Here is a 20,479-nt window from a genome sequence, read left to right as displayed (position 1 = left end):
AATCTCTAGATCACATAGTGCTTTGCGTGGTTTGCTGTGGGCATGGAATGGAGTGTCTTGCTTCAGCTGCTAAAGGACCATTTCTTTGAACTTGTTTTCTGCAGGGGCTTAAGTCATTTTTGTGTATGCTTCTTGGCCCAGTTAACTCTTGGTCTTCAAAAGCCATGTCCAATGATGGACGTGATGCCTACTGTGGAGGCTGTCTGCCCAGTGTAGCCACGGCATTCATTGCTACCTCTGTTCAAGCCGTTAGCTGCTTATATAGTAATTTTCTGTTTACATTCCTTTCCTCCACTGTGAGCTATTCAAAGTGAGTGATCAGTTTCAATAATTTCTGAATTCCTGCAGCTGACATGGTTCCTGACACAAAGTACGTGCTCACTCAACGCATCAGAAGGCTATCATTCTACCTGGTTTCACCACACACTGGAGACCCAGGATCCACTGTTTTAAGGGGAATCTTGGTAATAAGTCTAGGTGAGGCAGGTGCTGGGAGGTTTAGAGAGGATGGAAGCATACTTTACTCTTGAGACACAGGACACAAGGCCGGGTTGCAAGCCTTCAGAGTGTTACCATTAGCTACACCAAGGGGAGTAGGAGATGATGGGGCACAAATCTAATTCCAAGGTCAGTCATGGGGCACAGCCAGAGCTGCAGAATCAGAGGATGTGTGTAGTGTGTGAGTGTGTGTGAGAGAGAGAGACAGAGAGGAGAGAGGAAGGAGGGAGGGAAAGAAGGATGAGGATGAGGATGAGGGTGCCTGGAGTGGAAGGCAGGTGTGTATACAGTGGGATGTCTATGATGATTCTCAGACCAGATGGAGGAGATGTAACAGGAAGACTGTGCTAGTCCAAATGAGCTGTGTCTCTAAAGGAAGTGGGAATGGAGAGTGGGGGGAAAGCTGGTTGTTGATTTGTTTACACCAATTTCCATACTGTTCATCTCATAAAAGGAAAGTATGACTTGGATCAGAAGGATTTGCATCTGGGGTGCCTGGTTGGTTTAGTTGGTAGAGTGTATGACACTTGATCTCGGGGGTCATAAGTTTGGGCCCCTTGTTTGGTGTAGAGATTACTTAAAATCTTTTTAAAAAGAAGGATTTGCATCTACAGTTAATATATTAATAGAAGGAAATTGCGAGTGAGTTCTGGATAGGGAGATGGGGCAAGGGCTGTAGGCTGAGAGGCAAGGGAGTCAAAGAAGAGGGCTGAATGTCTATTGTGTGAAAGACACTGCAGTTGGGAGAATGAGATCTTTGTAGCATAAGACTCTTGGTTGCCAGAAGGAACCTACACTAGAGAGACTTGCTAGTTAAGAACCCGTTCCAAGTCAGGAAGGCTGGACTGCTGGCTGGCTGTGCCGTCAATATATTCTCTATCAACAATAATTTTAAATGGATTTTCTAAAAATTCCATTTTTTAAAAAACTGTTACTATTTGAGAAGGATTGAGTGAGTGACTGTGGGAAGGGGCAGAGGGAGGGGGAGAGAGAATCCTCAAGCAGACTCCCTGCTGAGCTTGGAGCCTAATGCAGAGGCTTGATCCTAGACCCTGAGATCAGGACCTAAGCTGAAATCAAGAGTTGGCTACTAAACCCACTGAGCCACCCAGGCATCCCTAAGAAATTCTATTTGTTAAATATAAAATCTTGCAAAGTATTTAAAGATTATAAAGAAAAAAAATCATCCACAATCTTATTATCTTAACATGGCCACTTAAAATTTCTGCACGTTTCTTGTAACCTGTCCCCCCCACTGATGGAAGTGCTCTCTGGTTGAAATCAGAGTATATATGCCATTTTGTATTTTTAAAAGATTTTAAACATTGTATCACATATAATACACATTTTGATACGGTCTCTGTTGTGGTAATTTTTAACAGCCACAGAAATACTTTTTTGAATGGATGTATCATAGTTTAACATACTGCTATGTTACTTGGTAGCATTGAATTTATTTTTTCTTTCTTTTTTTTTGGTCATCAAATGTTTCAAGAGACAGAAAGTAGATTAATGGTTGCCAGGGGCTGGAGAGAGGGAGGCACAGGGAGTAACTGTTAATGGATTTTTTGAAGGGGTAATGAAGATGTTTAAAAATCAGTAGGGGGTGGCTGGATAGTTCAATCAGTTAAGTGTTGGCCTCTTGATTGCAGCTCAGGTCATGATCTCGGAGTCGTGGGATAGAGCCCTGCATCAGGCTCCATATGTAGTCTGCTTGGGATTCTCTTTCTCCCTCTCTCTGCCTCTCCCCCCTCCCCCCCAAATCAGTCAGTCTTTACAACAAATTAGTAGTGATGCTTGCACAACTCTGAGTATGCTAAAAAGGACCCACCGAATTTTTCACTTTAAAAGGGCGAATTTATGCCTCCATAACACTGTTTAAAAAATGATGCTACAATGAACCTCTTCTTATGTGTAGTTTTTCCTTCTATTTGGATTATTTCCTCCAGTTGACTTCTAAGAAATGTCATCATTGAGACAAGAAATGTGAAGAAAGCTCCTATTTCTCTGAATACTTGTGGCCACACTTCCCAAAGGTTTTGCTTTCCTTTTTTTCATCAACTTAGTATCTTTAGCAATATATGAATGCTAAAGATACTATTTGTCATTCTGCTTTCTCCTTGCCTGCCTCTACAAACCACTCCGTTAGAGGTGAGATTACTGCCCTAGGCCAGCCCACTATGCCCATCTCATTTTGGGAAGTGACAGTGAAGGGAAGTGGAAGGTGGGGGGCAGGGTGGGAGGGAGAAGTAGAGATCTTTGACAGACTTCCTGTGAAGGGTAGCTCAACTAACGCACACTTCTCTGTTTCTCCATATTCTTGTGATTTTGTGTTTCTGAATCTGAGTCTGTAGCCAGCATGTGTGGAGTGATTTGTACTGCTCACTATGCTAAATGCTTTACACAAACAGTAATTTAAAATGTCGTAAGAGGGCAGCCCGGGTGGCTCAGCAGTTTAGCGCTGCCTTCAGCCCAGGGCGTGATCCTGGAGACCCGGGATCCAGTCCCATGTCAGGCTCCCTGCATGGAGCCTGCTTCTCCCTCTGCCTGTGTCTCTGCCTCTCTCTCTCTCTCTCTCTTTGAGTCTCTCATGAATAAATAAATAAAATCTTTTAAAAAATGTAATAAGTAATTGCTATTATTATATTTCCTAGGTAAGGTGAAAAACTTGAGGAAAATGTAGTCAAAGGTGGGACCAAGATTTGAACCTGTAGTTCCAGTTCAGAAACCTGGCTCTTAAACACTATGCCATCCAACTCTAAGCACTCTTTTTTGGCTGCTTTCATAATGATAATTTAACAAAACACCTATGACATTCTCAAGATCATTACTCTGGGGTCTTCCCTGGAAGAGTGGTTAGGTGCTATTTTCTCCATTATTTGGCATCTTAAGAATGAGGCTAGCTTTCAGACAGCAAAGGCAGCTAAAGAGATTTTCAGATTAAATAGGTTTATCAATATATAAGGCAAGAAAGAGAAATTAGAATTGTAGGCTCTGTATCAGGATATTTATCTTTTATGAGCTAATTGAGACTGATTACAAATGTGAGACTTTTACTTGAATAGCTCCAGAAGCCCAATGTGCTGGTGACTTGTTAAAAAAAAAGGGGTGTAGGTGGGAAGGGAATACACATGTGTGTTTGTGTGTGTAGAAATGATTTGGCCGTATCTGATTTAATCCTTAATAACAATCATGTGGGATAAGTCTGGTTATCATTTTTCTTTTTTTTTTTTAAATTCTTATTTTATTCAATGGTTTATAATCTGTTGCTATCATTCTTTATTGTCCCAGATGTGAACAGTGGGAGTCACTTCAAGTTGGCTCCTGTGCATTTTTTTAAAAAGATTTTATTTATTTATTCATGAGAGATACACAGAGAGAGGCAGAGACACAGGCAGAGAGAGAAGCAGGCTCATGCAGGACTCGATACCAGGACCCTGGGATCATGACCTGAGTCGAAGGCAGACCCTCAACCACTGAGCCACCCACGTGCCCCTGGTTATCATTTTTCATGTTACAGAAGAAACCAGCTCAGAAAGTACATGATTTGTTTCATTAGAGTCAAACTCAGAATCTTGCCCTTTTAACTCAGTTGAGTGTTTCTCTTTGGGTTTGTTGCCTTACCCACAAACTCTTTCAAGCATGAATGGAAGGTAGATAAATGATTTAATAACATGAAGTACATCAGAAATATCATTGATATTTCTGGGATGGAAATGCTTCCAATAAATGATGAATTCTCAAGTATGTAAGAATAAATGCACATTTTCACTCTCATCAACTAGTTGTAATACTGCACCAAGCTCACTGGGAATGAACCAAGTGAATATGAGGTTCAGGCTGTCCCTCCAGCTCAGCTATTCAGCACTAAGCTACAAAAAGCGATGCTCATATATGAGAATTGAGTGTAGTTGTTGCCCAGGGACAAAAAAGCATTGTGTTTATGAGCTGTCTACAGATAGCGGCAAAGGAGTCCCACATGAGTGTCCCTAAATAAAAGAAGACAGAGTGGCACTTGGGGTTGTGATTAAGCACATATTTTTAGAGGTGTACAGACCAGTTTTTAAATCTCATTCCTACCACTTACTGTGTGACCTTCTGTGAGCTATTTCACCTTTCTGCATGCGTGAAAGTAACTAGAATTAAATATCAGTTAACTTTTTCTCTTTTGAAATAAAATTTGTCTACAGTGAAGTGCAGAGATTTTCAATAGACCGTTCCATAAGTTTCATGAAGACTTGCACTTGTGTAACTCAAAGTCTAATCAAAATACAAAGCATTACTATCATCCAGAAAGTTCCCTCATGCCCTCTCCCTGTCAACCCAAATAGGCAGCAATTGTTTTGGTTTCTTTCCATCTTTTATACTCTTGAAAATGGTTTCTATTTTCTGGAACAACGATTAATTTATTTAATGATAACAATCAGTAACCATTTAGTTATCCAACTGATAACCATTTAGTTTCCAGGATTTTGCAATTCCTACATTTTTTTAAAAGGATTTTGTTTATTTATTTGACAGAGCGCACATGCACAGACAGCGGGAGTAGCAGGTAGGAGGAGAGGGAGAAGCCACCTCCCCACTGAGCAGGGAGCCCAATGCGGGACTCCATCCCAGGGTCTCGGGATCACAACCTGTGCCAAAGGCAGACACTTAACAGACTGAGTCACCCAGGCACCCTACAATTCTTACATCTCTGTGCATGTTTTTGCTCATATGTATAAATTAGAAAAATTCCTGAAAGTGAAGGTTTTGATAGATATTGCCATTTGCTCTCAAAAGGAGTTATAAAAATTCACTCTAATGCTCACATTGCAAGAATATCTGTCCACACCCTGATCAACAGTGAGTTATCAAACTTGGATTTGATAAATTGTTACTGTTCACTTGCTACACAGGACACTCCAAGGTATATTCAGTAGATCTGAAAGGAATTTTACCCTCAGAGAGTTTACTGTTTATAAGAGGAAAGGCGTGTACATAATTAATTGTAAGACAGGGTACAAAGTGACAAGGAACAAAGTGCTGCTGGGATTCCCAGGAGAGACGTGGTGCTCCAAGGGGTGGGGATCAGAGTGCATCATGGATAAGGATGGGGTTTGTTTATACTCCTTTTACATCTACTCATTATGCATGGAGTAGATAATACTTATATCATTGATTGGTAATTAGTGAATATTTGCTGATGTAATGATTCATGATCTTCTGATCCCTTGATCCTCCCTCAATTACCTCTCCACCTTTCCCAGTCTTTTTGGTCTGGCATCAGCTGGAGCCAGCCATACTCTTGAACTTAGGCTTGGCTGACAGACGAGGGCGTTGGTCTGATCCAAGCCAAGGGTTTCAGTTTTCCCTGGTCCCCTGTGGAGACATTGAAGGTACTCTCCGGGATTAAGGCCATGGGATGAGTGAGGAACAATGGTCTAGTTGGTCACCCAGCCGCCAATCCCCTTTCCCTGGCGTCCAAGCAGCTACTTCTTCCTGCTTTTACTTTTGCTTATATCCGGGAATCATAGTCAGAAGAAGGACTATAATTCCTCTGAGGAGAACGATGAATGGTGGGCCCTAAGTTCATCTTACAGCTGGATTCCTGCTTTCTTTGTACACCTCCCCAGCGGCATCCTTTCCTCCAGTCCCCATTCAGCTTTTCTATTTAGAGACTTCCTGCATCTCCCCTTGAACTTAGTGATCTCCTCCTTTTGCCACCCACATTGCCTTTTTCCCTTCTCTCACTCACCTTGTGCTCTTTTCTTTGGCCCATTTATTTGATAAGCATTTACTTAGCATGTATAATGTGCTTACAGGAGCAGCTACAGTACATAATTTGTGAGGTCCCATGCAAAATGAAAATGCAGGGCCTCCTAATTGAAATTAAGAAGAATTTCAAGACAAAGTAGAGCATCAAACCAGTTATGAGGCCCTGTATTAGTTCACAGGTTGCCAAGTCTATGAGGCTGACTTTATGTGCACAGTACTGTGGGGACATGCTGAGAATGTATAATATCACAGAATTAAAATCTCAGCACATTTAAAAAAAAAACCCTTGGCTTGGATCAGACCAACTCTCTCGTCTGTCAGCCAAGCCTATGTTCAAGAGTATGGCTGGCTCCAGCTGATGCCAGACCAAAAAGACTGGGAAAGGTGGAGAGGTAATTGAGGGAGGATCAAGGGATCTTTTTTTTTTTTTTTTTTAAAGTAATCTCTACGTCCAACGTGGAACTCAAACTCCTGACCCTGAAATCAAGAGTTGTATGCTGTACCAACTGAGCCCCCAGTTACCCTCCTCAGGACATTTTCAAGACACTTTTATTATGGAAATATCCCAACACATGTAAAAGAGGAAAGGACAGTATAACAAGCTCTTTGTGTACTCATCACTCAGCTTCAACTATTATGTTTTATCTACTTTTTCCACCTTCCCTGCTTTTTAAAAGGCAGCATGTCACTTCTACCCTAAATGTTTCAGAATGCAGTTCTGACTGATGAGAATTTATCTGTACACAGCCACCCTGCCATTATCACACTTAATGAAATTAATATTAATTCCTTGGGATCACCTAATATTCAATCCATGTTATCTTCCCCCAGTTGTCTCAAAATGTGTTCTTCCAGTTTGTACATTCTTTTAAAATATACTATTAAGGGGGCACCTGGATGACTCAGTCAATAGAGCATGTGATTCTCAGGGTCATTGAGTTTGGGCCCCACATTGGGCATGGAGCCTACTTAAAAAACAAAAAAGGAGTGCCTGTGTGGCTCAGTTGGTTAAGCGTCTGACTCTTGATCTCTGCTCAGGTCTTGATCTCAGGGTCCTGAGTTTGAGCTCTGCATTGGGATCCACACTGGGTGCGGATCCTACTTATAAACAATTAAAGACAAATTTAATTAATTGTTTATGGGCAATATGGACATTTCAAAAACAGTCTAGTTAGGAAATGGGCAAAAGGCATGAACAGATATTTCATTGAAGAGGATGTATAGATGGCAAAGAAGCACACAAAAAGCTGTTCATTAGCCCTTAGGGAAATGCAAATTAAAATCACGATGAGATAGCACGACACACCTATCAGAATGGCTAAAATTTAAAAAAAAAAAAAAGAGGAATAACACCAAATGCTGGTGAGGAGGCAGAAAAACTGGATCGCTCATGCACTTCTGGTGGGAAGGTTAAGATGGTTTGGCCACTCAGGAAAACCGTACTGGTTTTCTAATACAACTAAACATCTACTTGCCATATGATCCAGCAGTTGTACTCCTGGACATTTACCCCCCAAAATGAAAATTTGTATGCATCCGAAAACCTGTACAAGAATATTCACAGCAGGTTTGTTTGTAATCGCCCCAAACTGGAAACAACCTAAGTGTCCTTCAACAGGTTAAACAAACCGTGGCATATCCCTACCATGGAATACTACTCAGTAATAAAAAGGACAAACCACTGAGACACACAACACCTTGTGAGGGTTTCAAGGGAATTTGCTGAGTGAAAATAAATCTGATTCCATTTAGATAGCACTCTTGAAATGACAAAACTATATGAAGAACAGATTAGTCATTGCCAGGACTTAGGGAAGTGGGGAGGGCAGAAGGTGGCTGAAACAGAACATGAGGACCCCTTATGCTAGAAATGTTTTGTATCTTGACTGATGGTGGCCACACATACAGTTCAATTGTTTAGAACTAAATACAGACACACAAATGAGTGCATGAAAAACCAGTGGAATCTGAATAGGGTTGATGGACTGCATCAACTTCAATTCCCTGCTTGTGTCATAGTGCTGTAGTTATGCAATATGTTACCATTGGGGAAACTGGATGCAGGGTATATTGAGTCCCTCTGAATTTTGACATTCGTGGGTTAAAAAATATGGACTTTTCTGGTTGCACACACAAAAAACCAGAGAGTAGGCATGGGAATGACAAAGGGGAGACCTTTCACTTGATAGTTTTCTGGGTTTTTTTTCTTTTTGTTTTACCACATTCCTGTGATGCTTTTTTGTTGTTAATTAGTACTCGTGTTTTAGGTCTGTAAAAAAAAATATAATTCTAGAAATTTTACTTAAGAAGTTTGTTTTAGAAGCACGTTATTTGGTAAACTTGGAATTTGAATTATAGTGTAAGAAATAAACCAATTTCTTTCTGGAACTGAACTCCAAGTATTGACATAACTGCAAATTTTTCATTACATTGCAACTGTTGAGCAGAAGGGGAGGAGAGGGAGAAACTAATAATAAGTGTGAAACTCTTTGGGTTAAAAGAAGTGTTTATTTAAAAAACACAGCTGCATTTGGGGACTTCCCCCTTTCTTATTATGATGGTTAATTTCATGTCAACTTGACTGAGCTAAGGAACACCCAGAGAGCTGACAAAACATTTCTGGATGTGTCTGTGAGGGTGGTTTCCAGAAGAGTAAAGAAGGTGGCCCTCACTAGTGTGGGAGGACATCATCCAATCTATGAGGGCCTGAATGGAACCAAAGAAGTGAAGGAAGGGCAAACTTGGCTCTCTCTGCTTGAACTGAGACATCCATGTTCTGTTGCCCTCAGACACAGGTACTCCTGGTCCTCAGACTTTTGGATTCTGGGTTGGAACTGCACCACTAGCCCACTTTCCTGGGCCTCCAGTTTGCAGACGGCAGATTGTGGGACTTCTCCACCTCCGTAATCATGTGAGCTAATCCCTGATAATAGATCTCTTTTTGTATATATCTATAAATACACTCTTGTTTGTTTCTTTGGAGAACCTTGACTATTGGATTCTCTTTGGCAGAAGTTCAGACATCATAATCTAGATCGTGTTTGTAAGGTTTAGTCTAGAAATTGTCTCACTCCTCCAGAATTAAATTTGCCATCAGATTAGGAAAGGAGGATGTTAGACTCTTTGAAGGAAGACTGGGCAGAGCTAGGAAATAGACATCTACAATACAACATTATGTCACATTAGCGTGGCATAGGATTTAGGATTAAGGTAAGCAGCCAATAATGTTTCAAAAACAATGGGAAGGGGATGCCCGGGTGGCTCAGGGGTTGAGTGTCCGCCTTTGGCTCAGGGTGTGATCCCGAGGTCCCGAGATCGAGTCCCGCATTGGGCTCCCTGCATGGAATCTGCTTCTCCCTCTGCCTGTGTCTCTGTCTCTCTGTCCGAGTGTTTCATGGATAAACAAAAATAATAAAAAGCTCTTTAAAAATGGGAAGGATGCACAATTGTGCCCTAATACGAATCTACAAATTGTTTTATTTTCTCATTTAAATAATTTTTTTTTTGTCAGAATAAATGCTCATTTCAAAAAGTACACAAGGGAAATGGAAACATCTTGGCATATTTTATTCCAGGATTAATAAATTAATGTCCTCTGTAATGAGTTTTTATACATCAAGATATAAATGAGATTGTACTATATATATAGTTTCATTTTTTTTCTGACTAATATTATTATATCTTAAGCATTTCTGCCTGGGTGGTACAGTCGGTTGAGGGTCCGACTCTTGGTTTCGGCTTGGTTCATGATCTCAGCGTCATGAGATCAAGCCCCTTGTGTTGGGCTCCCCACTTGGTGAGGAGTCTGCTCGGTGAGGATTCTTTCTCTGCCTCTCTTGCTTGTGCTTTCTCCTCTAATAAATAAATAAGTAAATCTTTTATATATATAGATAATTCTTCTATATATTACTATACATATATAAAAATTTTGATGGCTATGGAACATTACATCCTGGATGTACCATAACTTATTCAAGTATCCCCCTATTGTTACATATGTAAGTTAGATGATATCACAAATAATACTGAGAAGGCATCTTTATTCATAAAACTTTGCCTTCACCACCGTGCTCTCAGCATATATGAGAATTTCTATATGCTTGAATATATAACTTGAATATATGAGAAGTAACATTTTAATTTGCTCTTATGTAAACTATTAGACATGTTCCCATATATTTTTAAAAAGATTTTATTTATTTATTCATGAGAGACACAGAGAAAGGTAGAGACATAGGCAGAGGCAGAAGCATGCTTCCTGTGGGGAGCCTGACGTGAGACTCGATTCCAGGACCCTGGGTTCACGACCTGAGCCAAAGGCAGGCATTTAACCACTGAGCCACCCAGGTGCCCCCATTTTCCTGTATTTTAAATTCAGATTAGCTACACATCATGAAATCTTCTTTGAAAGAGGGAGTATTTGGTTATGTACTTCTGGCATTAGTTAGCAGATAAGCCTAGTAGGGATGACTGGAAACCCTGGAGTATGCTGGAATGATGGGTGGGGAGAGGAGGAAAACAGCGAGTGATGGAGGGGAAATGGGGGCAAAGAGCTGAGATCAGAAAGAGCTGGGGCAGGGAGGCAGGGGAGGGCCTCAAGGAATCCTCTTTTAACACCTCTGGAGCCACTGAACCATCAAAGGATACACAACTGCTTCCCAACAGATGTCAAAGTATGGTTTCTGTTTCTGGACAAAGAGTATCCTCAAAGAAGTCCAAAGACTACTAAGACACAAGTTTTCTGATTATTGCACAGCGGGCACATACACAGTAGAGCCTTTAGATAAATAATTGCAGGAGTGGGAAAGCTGTAGGTTTGTGTGGAAAGGAACAGGGGTTATACTAGGCTGGAGAGAGAGGCCCTGGTTTTTTTTTTTTTTTTCCAGGATCTGCTTTGTAATTAAAGGGAGAGAACCATGCAGATGAGCAACTTCCCAGCCCTTGGCAACTCTAGCCTGTCTCCCTGTGTTGCCACCTTGCCCTGGTTCTGCTAGTCAGTATAGTTGGAGGTGGTTCAAATATCTGGGCAGAACCTCAGCCAAGCTCTGGCTACCTTTGATCCCAGCCCCATATCAGTAACCATGGCTGAGGTGCCAAACTGGTTAGTTGCAAAATCCATCTGATTCAGTTTTCCATCCCTGAAGAGGGGTTCTTTCCTGCTCCCTCCATAAAGCTGCCCTGAAGTGGGCAGCGTGGCACGTGGTATGGAAGGAGGTATTTGCAAACAACCTAGAGTAGACAGGTGACTGCAGAGATAGCACACAAACACCAGGGAGGACACAGACCCAGAAATATTATGTTTATTCTGAGGAAGAGCAGAATTTGGGGCACCAGGAAGCCCCCTACATGGCATCTCTCGGGGCCACAGAGGATCCTCTATCAGAGAAATCAGGCCCCAAGAGATGTGTCACACGGTGGAAGAAGGGTAAGCAGATGGTCTGCTTTCATCCCTATAGGCTTCCCCTGGCTATCCTTAAAGTTTGGGATTTATAGCTGGAGGCACCGGGCCCATCCACTTCTCTCCTAGATGGAAAAAATTACATGTCAGAGGCTGACCCCACAAGCCCCCAGGGGTTTTCTAGGAAGAGTTCTGCTTGGTTCCCTTCTTTTCTATGGGGGTGAAACTGGCCTCTCCCCATTCAGCCCCCAGGAACCTCTGTGTATGAGGCTCCATTACTGGAAATGCATAGAACATGTTTTGTTCTGGATCTGTCCTTCGGTCAACTGATAAATGGGGATGGGGCTAGGGTCAAGGGCAGCTCACCATGAACCTGTGGCTTACCCAGCAGGTGTGCCAGCAACTCCATCCGATCAGAGCCAAATAGCATGTGGGTTTGGCCATCCAGATGGGCCACAGTGACTGGCAGCCCAAAGGCCTGGAGAAAGCAGTTAGAATGTAGGGAGTAAGGTGATAGAGCAGTTATTTATTAGTCTGGGACTGAAGGCTAAGAGTCAATACTTGTCTGAGGTCATAGAAGCAGAGCAGCCTAAGAGGGGTCTGCTAAGAGCCTCCACAGCTCTAGAGAGTTTTCTAACTCTCAGATACGTGTCTTTCCTTTTCACCATCTGGCTCCCTTCTTCCTTTCCTTGGACTCTGGGATAGGAAGGGAGAGGATGAGGGTTGTCTGGGACAACTGGGTGGACTCATGTTGGGAGCAACATTTAGAACAGGAGCATGGGGACCCAGTAGATTCTCAGCCTATCTTCAGCAGTGGGGTTGGAGACCCACAGCAAGAGTTGCTTACCCCATATTTGCAGGCTGCCTCAGTGTTCTCCTTGAGCTTGTTTTTCACCTCTGGTGTTACAATCTTTTCCAGAAGTCCCTGGGCTTGTTCTGTAGACATGCCAGCCTTCTCTGCAGCCTGAGGGGGGATACGGAAGGGAACACAGCTTTGTCTGCTTTAGTGGGGGTAGGGATCTCAGGAGAAACTCTAGTCTTTCTTCTCTGCTCCCATTTTCCTAGTAAGGCCTTAACCCACCCACAAAGGTCTATCTTTGCTAAGAAGGGCTGTTTTTTTTCCCCTTCAAAAATCTTGTGATTGGTGGAAAGAACAAGTGCAAAACTTTAAAGCCAGTGGGCATCTTAGAAACCAGCTTTCCCACCTTTTTATTAACTAGGAAGGGGACTGCTGTCCATGACTTGGTTAGCATCATAGAACTCATTAGTGGCAGAGCCAATGTTAGAATCCAAGTCCCCTGACATTAAGTCTGGGCTCTTGCCTTTCTACTTCTCAGAGTTCCTGAGTATCTTGTGCTCTTTTGAATCAAGGGCTGGGCTATAATTCTCGTATCATTTCCTGAGGACTTTTGAGCAGGGCACAGGGATATAGCTAGCTGCCTGTGGGGCCTCACAAGAATAAAAGTTTCAGTTTGGGGTGTGTTGGTATCATTTGGGACTAGTGGTTCTCAATTTTGGCTGAATACTAGAATCTCCTGAGGGAGCTTTAAAAATCCCACACAGGTCATCCCCTGGAACAATTACAACAGAATTTTTGACAGGCAGTGCCCAGGTGTTCCAGGTGATAAAATATACATCCAAGGTTGAGAACCAGTGCAACCTGACCTCAAGCTGGAGAGGCAAACATGAAGTCATGCAGAGCATTCTGCTGTGACACGGTCTTTGACTTGGCTTCATGAGAGAGAATTGTGTCCTAGACCAAATGTTCAACAGAGGATCAGTTAGGAAAAAAAAAAAAAAAAAAAAAAAAAAAAGAGGATCAGTTAGGTAAACAAAAGTAGGCCCACTGAGAATGGTACTTTCAAAGAGTTTACAACTGTATGGAAAATGATTGTTAGTTAATAAGTGCAAAGGCAAGCCTATGCAAATACTTTGCAGGAATAAAAACACTGGAGGAACGTATTGGTCATTCTTTGTGATCTGCTATCTTATGTATTAAATTTGAATATGCCTCAACTATGTTTTGTAAACTGGAGGGAAAATATTGTTTTGAATTTCCTGATTTAACCCCAAGAAAAATTTACTTTTTATACCTTTATCTATGGTTGGCACACATTTCAATGTTTTGAGCTTTTTCATTTGTTTCCACTCCGGCTTCTGTATCATTCTGGCTTGAGTTATCTCTCTCTCTCTCTCTTTTTTTTCTTTTTTAAAGCTTGTCTGTAAAGTCTCCTGCTTTCTACTCTGGATATATCGGTGAGGTCTGTGACTGGGGCCACTGCTTCATCCTTCCCCATTCTGGGGGTGCCAACATTTAACATCTCTCTCCCACTGACTTCTTTCATGAAATAAAATCTACCCATGTAGAGTTCTGCACTTCCCTTTCAACCACAAGATAATCTTTTTTTTTTTTTGGACACAAGATAATCTTTGAAAGTCCTCTGAATTCCAACCTTTCAGTAATTTGGCCCCTCAAACACAGCATCCTTTCTTCCCAAATAACTATCACCTCTTCCACCTAATATGAAAACTGTGTCTTCTCTGCTCCTGAACACCAGCTGTTCTCAGCTTCCCTATGAGAGGACCGGGGACAGAGCCAGGACACTCACAGCTAAGATGCTCTGAGGTTCTGTGATGTCTTCATCCTGAGAAGAAGAGAACACTCAGTAGGAAAGGGGTGATGAGGTGTGAGATGGGGGAGGGAGGATGGTAGGGCAGTGAACAACAGGGGAAGGTAGGACCAAGACTCTGGGTTGTAGGGGATGGTCCTCCCATTATCCAGGGTCTCCCAAGTAGTTCCCAGAGCTATGTCCTTACCCGTGACCAGACACGCATCCATAGTTCCCTGGACACTTTCTCTAACATCTCTGGGTGTTCCATGTTCACAGCAGTGAGGAATCTCATGGCTGATAAACTTCCTGTGGGGCAGAGGTACTCAGAGGCAGTGCTTTTCTAGTTTGTCTCCAAAGGAGGACTAGCTCTTTCCTGCTTCTCACTTCCCCCGAACTCAACTGCCCTCAGTCTCCTACCCAAATTTTCTCATAGCCGGTTTGTCCTGCTCTTTGTCCCCCTAGGTCCCCACAAGCTTCTGCTCACTCAGTGCTGACCTGTGTTTTCCCAACCTTTGTTCCATTTCATGGAACTAGTTGCCAGTCCCAACTTCCTGGCACTATGATTTGCAGCTTTGCTGCCTTCCACTTAATAACCCCATCTGTATCTCACTCTTTACCTTTTTCAAGGATCACAGAGAAGAAATCCTTGGGGAACTGCATGGGAACCTGGACATGCTGTCCTAGGAGTCTAATGTCATTTATCAGGTATTGGGCTTTGCGGGGAAGCAGAGCTGGCGGCTGGTTTCCTGTAAGTGGAAATTTGGGCACACTCGTGAAAGACTACCGAAGAGTTCCAGGCTTGAGGTGACCCTTACCCGGTTTTCAGGAGAGTGCAAATTACTAGTTGTCCATGCCAACATAAAGACCCAGTTGGGAGCAGCCACCCTCCCTCCTCCCCCCCCCCTCAAATCCCTGTCCCAACTGCCGCTGCCTTCACACCGCTGTCTTTCATGATCCCTGCAATGAGGCTGGGGCGCAACTGCAGGTTGATGTTCCAGATGTTCTTGTACCGGCACAGGACCTGCAGGAGCAGAGGTAGAGATGGGGAACCAGTGTGTAAGATGGACAGACTGAAAGTGGCTGATGGAGAAGGCAGGCTGTTAATGGCAACTGATTAGCTGGAGGCTCTGAGTGCAGAAGAGTAAGGGTTGTGCGGGCACCCTAAACTATTTGGTTTTATTTTTAAAAAATTTTTTTTTAATTTTATTTATTTATGATAGTCACATAGAGAGAGAGAGAGAGAGAAGCAGAGACATAGGCAGAGGGAGAAGCAGGCTCCATGCACCGGGAGCCTGACGTGGGATTCGATCCGGGGTTTCCAGGATCGCGCCCTGGGCCAAAGGCAGGCGCCAAACCACTGCGCCACCCAGGGATCCCAACTATTTGGTTTTAAATGGCAAATGTCTCCACTCCCATAAATGATCCCATGAACTTTGCTCCGTCCCAAGAAATCGATCCCAGGATCTTTGCTCAGTAGGCGGCTTCATCCTGCTGTGCGCACTCCACTCCCCAGAAACTAACGTCGCAGGGCTGAGAGGTGGCTGTGCCACGGATGTCTCCTTGGTTGTCCCGAGTTACCCGTGTTCTTCCAGACCACTGTGGGAAGCCACTGCCTTAGGATGAAACGGCTGGACCTGGAGCCAGCGACCGTACCGCGTTTAGACACACAAAGTAACCTTCACCCCTAGCTTTGCACCGCGCGTCCTGAGGCCGGTCGGGCAGCGCCAGGAATTTCTCCGCGCCCCGCTCCCGCCCTTCCCTCCGCCCTCGCCCCCACGCGCCGGCCGGGCGGGCCCCCGGAGTCACCTCGAAGCCCAGCCAGGAGTAGGGGGACAGTACGTCGTAGAAGAGCTCCAGGGTCCGCGGCAGGGGCCCCATGCCGCAGCCGTCCCCGCTCTGGCTCCGGCTCCCGCCCCAGGGGGGCAACGATCCCGCCGGCTTCCCGGCCTGCCCCGGAGGACCGCCCCGGAGGACCGCCCCCGCCCCCGCCGCGCAGCCGCGCAGCCGCGCCGGGAGGGCCGCCCCCGGCCGAGTGTGGCTGAAGGTCGCGGCGGGCGGGCCGGAGGGGAGGGGGCGGGGGGCTTCGGAGCGTCCCCGGGCCCCGAGTGCCGTCTCCCTCCCGCCTCGCCCGCCTCGCCCGCAGCTGTGCTCCGTGGGCCGGCCTCGCGGGCCTCGGTTGCTTCCTCTTCTCGCTTAAGAGTGGGCCTACGTGGTGGTAACCCCTAGGTCGCACGGCCTAGAGCCTTGTGACAGTGGCTTGTGTAGCTGATCGATGTGAGTTATTAGCGTGACTTGGCGGTTGCAGGAACTTTCTAGGGCCGGAGCAGAGTAAGAAGTGTCCAAGTTACACTCCACCCCCCCACCCCCCCTCCTTCAGAGCTTAGTCTGGAACATGTTGGACAATCAGTACCTACTCGGAGAGTGAGTGCAGGAGAGGAGCCCTCCTGGGCCACGATAAGGAAGGATCCTGGGGAATGGTGTGTTCCATTTTTCTGTTTGTAGCTAGGTCCTATCGTCTTACATCGGGATTATATATACCGCAAGGAAATGATTTTTTAAAGTTCCATTGAATTTTATTAAAATTATGTTACTAATTTTATGAATTGGAAAACACATCGTAAAGATTCCACTCCTCATTTGTATTCATTAGAAAAACAACCCTAAGCCAACAGAATAGAAAGACAGTATGAACATTTACATAGAAGTATGAAATGAAAGGAGGCTGCTGTTTTCACCCACTTGCAAATTGAACTAATTGCTTTGCAATAACTGAAACTGAAAAATTACGCATTTCTCTAGTAATATTAATTTAAAAGTATCCAAGAGCAATTTAGCCCCCATAATAATATTTTAAAAGTAAGTCATCACTTATTTTTAAAAACCTTAATATTTAGGAATAATTGTAGACTTACAGAAGAGTTGTAAAGATAGTAAAGCAAGTTTCTACATACCTCTCATCCAGCTTTCCCAGTTGTGGACACCTTATATAACCATGGTATAATGATCAACACTAAGAAATTAACATCGGTGCATTACTATTAACTGGATGATGGGCTTTGTTCAGATTTCACCAGTTTTTCCACTATTGTCCTTTTTTCGGTTCCAGGATTCATTCCAGAGTACCGCTTAGCATTTAGTTCTCTTGTCTCTTTAGTCTCCTCCTATCTGTGTAAATTTCTTGACTTTTTATTTTGTTTCTTGACCTTGACACTTTTGAGAAGTATTGGTCAGATATTTTGTAGAATGTCCCTCAACTTGGGTTTGATGTTTTTTCTTGTCTACGCTGGGATTTGGATTTTTTGAAAGTACACCTTTCTGCTTGAATTGTATCGGGGGTTCCTGATCCTAGCATGACTTGTTACACATGATGTTAACATTGACCATTTGGGCAAAGTGGAAAAAACTGTCAAGTTCTCTCTAAAAATCGTTTCCCCCTTTTCATCCTCTGTTCTTTGGAACGAGTCATTAAGTGCAGCCCAGTCTGGAGGTGGGGGTACTGGTTGAGTAGATTAAACACATCTCTTGGAGGGAAAGACATCAAAGAATTTGTGGATATATGTGGAAACCACTATGGTAACCTAGACGCATTCTGAGGGAGATACTTTGAAGTTATAAAATTTCCTGTTTCTTCTTAAACTTTCGCCTACCAATTTTATCACTCATTGGTAGAATTTGCCTGCAGCAATGATTACTGTGGTGTTCTAATGATGTTTTTCTATTTCTCTTGTTTCTTCTACATTTATTAATTGAAATTTTGAAAGAAGAATTGTTCCATTTATGTATTTATGTTTGTATTTATTCATTTAATCATTTGTTTATACTGTATGGGCTGATGGATTTTAAGAATCATAGCATGGTAAAATGTTGATCTGAGTCTCTACATCCTGCCTTCTTACACTATTATTATTATTTAGATTAGGCCTGTGGGTAATACTAAGTGAGAACAACAAAAAATATGTACATTTCTTTATATATGCTGAGAGGAATGTCTAGCTACTGACTAGAGTTGTTGGCACAAGAAATAATGACATAAGCCAATTATTTATAGTAGCAAAAATAACTAGTAAAGGAACTAAATATGATGTGGTTATCAAACTTTGGAAGGCGTGGAGACAGGGTGGGATATCTAAGCCAAATCCTCATCTTTCATGGTCAGTGATATGTCTATATTTGAAACCTCCCTGGAGCTTTGGTCATGTAATTTGGCGTTAAATATTGGGAACTACAAATACTTTAAGTAAATTGCCTTTCCAAATAAGTAAAAGATGGATTGCTGGATAAATGGCTTTGGGACAACTGGGAGGTTTAAACAAAATGTAACTGGACCCATATGTAACACCTTACACAAGGAACGTGTCTAGCCCGATCAAATATTTTATGTTGAAGAAAGAAACCACTAAAATACCCAAGGAACTTATGGGAAAATTTTTTTTTTTTTTAAATCTGGGAGTAGAAGGAGTGCCTGGGTAGCTCAGTCGATTATGGGTCTGATTTCAGCTCAGGTCATTATCTCAGAGTCTTGGGATCGAGCAGCATTGGGCTCCCTGCTCAGCAGAGAGTCTGCTTGTCTCTCTCCTTCTGCCCCTCCCCCTGCTTCTGCTCCCTCTGTCACTCTCCCAAATAAATAGATAAAATCTTAAAAAATAAAATCTGGGAATAGAGGCCACTTTGTTAGCTGTGATACTAAATGCAGAAACCTTAAAATAAGGTTTATACATTCAAATACATAAAATTTAAAAATTTTGGCAAACTCCAGTAAGTCAGAAAATAACTGGGAAAAATATTTGAGTTCATTTTACAGTCAGAAAGCTAATTAACCTAGTGTAGAAAGAGCTACAAAATCAATAAAGTAAAAGAAGCCCAGTGGAGAAATGGGCCAATGATATGAACAGAACATACACAGAAATGGACATATGAAACATAAAAAATTATGCTTGTATATACTTATAAAAACCGTGAGTCAGGATTACACTATGATATCTTTTTATATATCAAATTGGCAGAGATCAAAAAGTTTGATGACTCAGGACGTTTGGCAGGAATTTGTAGAAAATCATTGTCTTATGTAACTGGTGGGAGTATAAATTGGTACAGCCTCTAACAAGAAGAGCAGGTTAGCAATATCTTTCTGTTTTACAAATATACCCTTTGACCTAGCAATTCCATTTTTAGGAATTTGTATTATAAACATGTTTGCCTAATGCAATATGATGTGCTATAGGGTTATTTATTACATTGTTTATAATAGCAAAAGATTGGAAACTACCTAAATGTTCATTGATGTGGAGCTAATTCAATTCACCAATATTTATAATATTTTTCAACTTTATTTTTTAAAAAGATTTTATTTATTTATTCATGAGAGACACAGAGAGAGAGAGAGAGAGAGAGAGACATAGGCAGAGACATAGGCAGAGGGAGAAGCAGGTTCCACGCAGGGAGCCCAATGTGGGACTCGATCCCAGGACTCCAGGACCACGCCCTGGGCCAAAGGCAGGCACTAGACTGCTGAGCCATCTAGGGATCCCCTATTTTTCAACTTTAGAAGCTCTTTAAATATTAATATTCCATGATACCGTATATATTAATAAGTGAAAGGCAAGATATAAAACAGTACATGTTATTTGCTGTCTTTTTTTAAGGGTTGCAGTACTTTCCAAGTGTGTGGTTTTTAACGGTTGCGATACTTTCCAAGTATGTGGTGTACAGATACACATATGTGCATACTGATATCAGCTGGATGGAGAGACAAAAAAACTGGTGAAACTTGTTGCTCTTGGGGAGGGAAGCCAGTGGACTGGGAGAGGGCAAGGTAGATAGTTTTTGTTGGATGTAACATTTAACACTTTGATTTTTGACCCATTTGAGTATCTTATCTACCCAGGAAGAAAGGCAGGCAGGAAGGAAGAAAAAGTAAGAAAGGTAGGAAAATGCCTTTGGGAACTTGTACTAGCAGAACAGGGAAGGGGATTCCAAGGAGACTGGTTTATCTGATTTATTACCATTTGTGTATTTTACTTTGCTTTAAGGAAAATGTCAGTTGTGAAATGGCACGTAGCAACACATGGACACAGTTTTAAGGTACAATATTTGCCAAGATGCAACTGAGATGAACATCTGGGTTCTTAAGGCCTGACATTTTCCTAAGGATTTACCAAGGGCTGTGTGAAACCCTGTGTGCTAGCTTTTCCCCTGAATAAATCATGCCGAAGTG

The 20,479-nt window shown here is 42.7% G+C and overlaps 2 protein-coding genes across 22 annotated transcripts in view; one reads left to right on the top strand and one right to left on the bottom strand.

Moving 5' to 3' along the window:
• LOC144285016 (uncharacterized) overlaps positions 1–20,479 on the top strand; it is a 293,890-nt gene that overhangs the window by 3,487 nt on the left and 269,924 nt on the right. For 20 of the 21 annotated variants that reach the window (XR_013353385.1, XR_013353390.1, XR_013353389.1 and 17 more), the window contains exon 3: positions 9,045–9,166. The exons of the other annotated variant lie outside the window; for it this stretch is intronic. The gene's annotated coding sequence lies outside the window, so the exon portion shown is untranslated. The remainder of the gene's footprint in view (positions 1–9,044; positions 9,167–20,479) is intronic. 21 annotated transcript variants of the gene reach the window in all.
• GSTK1 (glutathione S-transferase kappa 1) lies at positions 11,540–16,235 on the bottom strand. The gene is made up of 8 exons (XM_077850236.1): positions 16,072–16,235; positions 15,205–15,286; positions 14,883–15,011; positions 14,471–14,571; positions 14,263–14,298; positions 12,501–12,617; positions 12,038–12,131; positions 11,540–11,778 (listed from the first exon to the last, which is right to left on the bottom strand). Exons 1-8 carry the CDS (start codon positions 16,141–16,143, stop codon positions 11,729–11,731), a joined length of 681 nt encoding a protein of 226 aa, XP_077706362.1. The 5' UTR covers positions 16,144–16,235; the 3' UTR covers positions 11,540–11,728.

Source organism: Canis aureus, chromosome 15 (genome assembly GCF_053574225.1).
Source record: "Canis aureus isolate CA01 chromosome 15, VMU_Caureus_v.1.0, whole genome shotgun sequence".
Classification (NCBI taxonomy): domain Eukaryota; kingdom Metazoa; phylum Chordata; class Mammalia; order Carnivora; family Canidae; genus Canis; species Canis aureus.
This window is presented reverse-complemented; position numbering and strand designations above follow the sequence as displayed.